This window comes from Entelurus aequoreus, linkage group LG19 (assembly GCF_033978785.1).
Source record: "Entelurus aequoreus isolate RoL-2023_Sb linkage group LG19, RoL_Eaeq_v1.1, whole genome shotgun sequence".
Taxonomy (NCBI): domain Eukaryota; kingdom Metazoa; phylum Chordata; class Actinopteri; order Syngnathiformes; family Syngnathidae; genus Entelurus; species Entelurus aequoreus.
In genome coordinates this window covers 36,814,175-36,820,174 of record NC_084749.1, presented here as the reverse complement: position 1 = coordinate 36,820,174, position 6,000 = coordinate 36,814,175, and the positions used below count along the sequence as shown (strand labels likewise).

The 6,000-nt window shown below is 35.6% G+C and overlaps 1 protein-coding gene across 2 annotated transcripts in view; it reads left to right on the top strand.

Annotated features, from left to right (window-relative positions):
• Positions 1 to 5,156: 5,156 nt before the first annotated feature.
• Positions 5,157 to 6,000, top strand: part of homer3b (homer scaffold protein 3b) — a 109,664-nt gene continuing 108,820 nt past the window's right edge. For both annotated transcript variants that reach the window (XM_062028434.1, XM_062028433.1), the window contains exon 1: positions 5,157 to 5,602. In XM_062028434.1, the coding sequence (XP_061884418.1) occupies positions 5,598 to 5,602 (5 nt within the window). In that variant the 5' untranslated portion in view covers positions 5,157 to 5,597. The remainder of the gene's footprint in view (positions 5,603 to 6,000) is intronic.

Sequence of the window (6,000 nt, the reverse complement as noted above, 5' to 3'; positions counted from 1 at the left end):
AAAACAAAAACTGTGAAACTCGTAAACAGAAAATCTAAAATGGCATTGCTGAGACAGGGAAAGAAGCTGAAGGGAACAAATGTGTACCGTACATGAATGAGCATCTCACAAAACGTAATGCTGGAATCGCCAAGAAAGCACGCGACTTGAGAAAGCAGGAAAAAATCCAGGGAACTTGGAGCACCAACTGTGAAATCTACATCAAGCTGAATGGCGGTCCAGAAGCAAGAGTACTTGTTGTCCATGACATCAAGGACCTGGACAATTTTTGAAGTTTACACAGTTTCCACAACAACGATGATAATGGACTCTGACAGAAAACAAGCACCTAAATTCAGCATCGACACTACTATGTTCCAAGGGACGACTAAACAAGAGGACCTACATTCAGGATTGCATCCACCTACACTTATAGAGATTATTGAAACAACATCAAAGATTGTTGAACAAGAAAATATGGAACTAAAAAATTTCTGCAACAAAGATCACAAAAATCAGAATTTGGAAAATGATATAGATCCAGATACAATTTTTTTCTCCCACATCAGTAATAATTGTTTTTATTACACAGATGATCAATATAATAGCAACATTAAATGTGATAACAAATTGTCAATTATTCATTTCAATAGCAGAAGCTTGTGTGCAAATTACAACAACATTAAGAACTTTTTGGAACACATCAACGAACCCTTCAAAGTGATTGCTGTCACAGAAACATGGATTGATGATAAAAAAGGAATAGATTTTGATCTGGAAGGATATCAACAGAACCAACAAAAATGGAGGAGGAGTAGCTGTGTACGTGATGAAGAACCTGAACTACAAAGTGGTAAAAAACATGTCATTTGCTATAGATAATATCTTAGAATGTATAACCATTGAAATATGTCAGGAAAAAAGCAAAAACGTTTTCATCAGTTGTATATATAGATCACCTAAGTCAAGTATAGAAACATTTGAAGAATGGATCAAGGCTACTTACATGGACAATGGTCAAAGAATAATTTTATGTGGTGACTTTAATATTGACTTATTGAACCCTAACAAGCAAAAGTCTGTTGATGACTTCATTGATACAATGTACAGCATCAGTTTATATCCTAAAATCACAAAGTCAAGCAGAATCACAGGACATTGTGCCACACTTATTGATAATATTTTTACCAATGATTTTGATAATAACACTAAAGGGGTCTACCTATAACCGACATTAGTGATCATCTGCCAGTTTTTACAATATATGATGGAAACTACAAGAAGAACATGGAAGACAAAAGGACATTTCGAAGACTATGCACAGAGAAGAGGATGACTGCTTTCAAAATCGAGTTACAAAAGCAAGATTGGGACAATGTGTACAATGAAAAAGAGGTTGATGAAGCATATGAACATTTCTTAAACAAGTTCATAATACTTTATGACAAACATTGTCCATGGAAACAACTCAGTAATAAGCAGAGAAAGAATAATCAACCATGGATGACAAAAGGATAAAAAATGCTTGTAAGAAGAAGAATACACTATATAGAAAATTTTTGGCACAAAGAACTACAGAGGCAGAAATTAAGTACAAAAAGTATAAAAACAAGTTAACATACATACTACGATCATGTAGAAAATAATATTACAGTGAATTATTGGACAGGAACAAAAATAATATGAGAGCAACATGGGGCATCCTCAATAGCATTATTAAAAATGGCACTAAGAGGGACTACCCCCAATACTTCTTAGACGGAAATTTAAAAAATGACAACGTAAAAGAAGTGGTTGAAAGCTTCAATAATTATTTTGTAAACATTGGACCAAAATTGGAAGAAAGGATTCCAGACCCAGTTTCAATTGAGGACTATAATGATACCATAGAGCGAATTCCCAACTCCATGTTCCTCAGTAATGTGACACAGGAGGAAATAGTTACAATCGAGAAAAAATTTAAATCTAAGACTTCAACTGATTGTAACGGAATTGATATGGAAAGGATAAAAAAGGTTATTGAAGAGATCTCAGGACCATTAATGTATATTAGTAACCTATCATTTCAAACAGGTACATTTCCAAACAAGATGAAAATTGCCAAACGAGATGAAAATTGCTAAAGTTGCACCAATTTATAAGACTGGAGACAAACATCAATTTACAAATTATAGACCTGTTTCTTTACTTCCACAATTTTCTAAGATCATTGAAAAACTGTTCAATAACAGATTAGAGAGTTTCATAAATAAAAATAGAATACTCGAAGAGAACCGATATGGATACAGAGCTAATGTTTCAACTTCAATGGCTTTAATTGAAATTACAGAAGAAATTACCAATGCAATAGATAGTAAAAAAATGTGCGGCAGTAGTGTTTATGGATCTGACTAAAGCATTTGACACTATTAATCACAATATTTTAATCAAAAAACTAGAACGATATGGCATCAGAGGGTTAGTCTTAAACTGGATAAGTAGTTATCTAACAAACAGGAAACAATACGTGAAGCTAGGCGAACACACGTCTACAACGCTAAATATATCCTGTGGTGTACCCCAGGGATCAATACTAGGACCTAAATTATTCAATCTCTATATAAATGACATTTGTAAAGTTACAAAAGATTTAAAGTTAGTATTGTTTGCGGATGATACAACAGCGTTTTGCTCAGGAGAGAACACACAGAAGCTAATACAAATAATAACAGAAGAAATGAACAAATTAAAAAGATGGTTTGACAAAAATAGATTATCGTTGAATCTCAGTAAAACTAAGATAATGCTATTTGGTAACAGTAGAAGAGAAAGTCAAACACAAATACAAATAGATGGGGTAGAAATTGAAAGAGTAAATGAAACTAAATTGCGAGGTATAATGATTGATGATAAATTGAACTGGAAATCTCATGTAAAAAATATACAACATAAAGTAGCGAGAAACACATCAATAATGAATAAAGCAAAACATGTTCTAGACAAAAAATCACGTCATATTCTCTACTGCTCGCTAGTGTTACCATATCTGAGTTACTGTGTAGAAATATGGGGAAATAACTACAAAAGTACACTTCATTCAATAACGGTGTTACAAAAAAGATCAGTTAAAATAATACATAATGTTGGATATAGAGAACATACAAACCCTTTATTTATTGAATCAAAAATACTGAAATTCCATGACATAGTGAGTTTGCAAACAGCTAAAATTATGCACAAAGCAAACTATAACCTGCTACCCAAGAATATACAACAATTCTTCTCAAAAAAAGAGGAGAAATATAATCTTAGAGAAAAACGTAATTTAAAACATTTGTATGCACGTACAACACTTAAGACCTTCAGTATATCAGTATGTGGAATTAAATTATGGAATGGATTAAGCAAAGCAATCAAACAATGTACTAATATGATCCACTTCAAGAAACTCTTCAAACTTCAAGTGTTTACAAAGTACAAAGAAGAAAAACCATGACAAACATTCTCAATTTATTTCATCCTTTCATTCATTCTTAAAGTAATCTTACTTATCTCATCATATAAAATATGACTTACTTCACCAATTATTATTATTAAATTATTGCAAATTATTACACTATTACACATTGCATGTTCGAAATAAACTAAAACTGAACTGAACTGAATTGAACTTCGACGCCGCTGACTATAATTGGGGGCGGGTCCTTGCTCGCATTTCCCATCAATGTCCAGCAGATGGCGCCATTACCGCCACCGTCAGAACCCAACATTGATTAAACGTTGTCAAAAAGCATGTTGTTCCAACGTTAGGTTTGAGTTGCTCAACATCAGGACCTAATTCAACAAGTTCACAATGTTGTTTTAACGTCTTGTGCCTGCTGGGTTCATACTTCCGCCAAACGAGCTGTTTGGAATTTACCAAACTTGTCATTTTTAAAAATGTGTACCACATATGGTATAAATTTACCCAAACTGCCTTGCGCGGGTCTGCCATTGTAGTCCACGCTTTAGTCAATGAGTTCCTTCTTTTTCACTATCCTCTTGTTGTGGGGCAGACTGGTTCATACATGCACGTGCATCCTCCGCTGTTGCCATTTCTAATACAAAGTAGTGTCGAGTTCAAACTTAATCTGTTAGTAGACTCCATGTGGAAGCGTGAAAAAATACAAAGATGGCAGGGAGAAGACGCTATCGAAGAGGAGGCACGTAAAGAAGACAGCCCACGTGTTATGTCGACCGTAAATAAGTGTTTTAATTGTAAAAAAAAAATCATAGTATGAGTCTGACGACGTTATGACATCTGTGTTAAGTTTCAGATCAGGGGTGTCCAAACTTTTTCCACCGAGGACCATACAGCAAAAAGTCTAAGTCTGCAGGGGGCCTTGTTGATATTTTTTATTTTGAATTAAAAAATGGTAACAAAAAAAACAATTGTCATCTTTGTGTTATAGGTGACAAAGAGTACTATCATTAGTTATTTCAGGGACCTCTAAAGTGCAGCCAGGGGGCCATTTGCGGGCAACAGCTGGGGTTTTGTTGGTCCGCAACATTTTGTCTGAACAAAAATACATAATGTAATGAGAAAAAGGTGATATTTTGGTACTATTAACTAATATTAGTACTATTTGTCACTTATAACTCAAAGCTGACACTAAGTTGATATATATAATGTCTGTTTTTAGTATTTAAAAAATACTTGGACTTCTACGTTTTTTTTATTAAAGTTCTACTTTTTTCTCACTACACTGTGTCTTTTTGCTTACATTTTGACTGTTGTTTTTCCCCGACAACATGTTGCAGAGCCAGCAAAAGTGGAGGTGCAGGACACAAATGGCACTTTGGACTCCCCCTTGTTAGATGTGTAACATTTGATTTGGTATGTCATTCTTACTTATGTATGGAAGTCATTTGTGAGACAGGCATTTATTTACATATGGGTTACAGATGCTAGGTTTGCCACTGATCAGGTGGAACAAACCATTTTGCTACTTTTAAAGAGTTGTTAAGACTTTCTTAATTTGATTCAAGCAACCGTAATTAATGAACTTTCTATATATTAACTTAATATTATTACACTATTACACATTGCATGTTCGAAATAAACTGAAACTGAACTGAACTGAACTTCGACGCCGCTGACTATCATTGGGGGCGGGGTGCTTGCTCGCACTTCCCATTAATGTCCAGCAGATGGCGCCGTTACTGCCACAGTGCCACCAATGGGCTTGAATGGGATCCCAGTGTGACTTGGCACTCAAACGGGAGAGGAGCCGAGCTCAAGTACAGAAGAAGGCAAGGCAAAAAAAACACTATTTTTTACCTGCTTCCATCGGCATTTTTCACTCTTTGTGCTCCACTGGAACTGTCAAACAGATTCTCGGTGGGACATTACTTGGCAGAGTCCGAGCCGCGGTGTTGTTGGCCGACGAAAGCCGCGGACAAACAAAGGGAGGCAGGCTGGACTACAACAACTGATTTGACAAGAAAGCGCCACTGTTGGAAGAAAGACGGAGAGTCGGAAGTGATTTGTTTGTCCACGGGGGGAAAAAATGTGATTCGAAGCGTTTTGAAGGACAAACAGTAACAGTTCGAAAGAGGAGGAGTTTCTTTTTGGTGAAAAGACTTTCAGCTTTCGGAGTATGGGGTAAGTTTGCGTCTCCGGCGTCCCTGCTGCTACTGTCCACTGGCAATGGGGGACATGTTTAAAGTCAACTACTATAACCAGTAAAAAACATTCAACTTACTCGTCATTCTTAAAGGTTAGCCCTTGTTGTATTTGAAAACCTGTTTCATGCACCTTGATATTTTGACCACTCAATGATAGATAACTAGATAGCTACCATATATATTAGAACGATTAACATAAATATTGGTATTACTAACAATGTGGGGTTTGCACGGTGGACGACAAGGGGGAAAATGTGCAGTAACATCAATAAAAGAACGAAATGATCCCAAAACAATAAAGAACACCTAAAAGAAATGCAGCGGGGAATACATTTGAAATTGTAAAATCACAAACGCTGCAGGGTTTAAACGTGC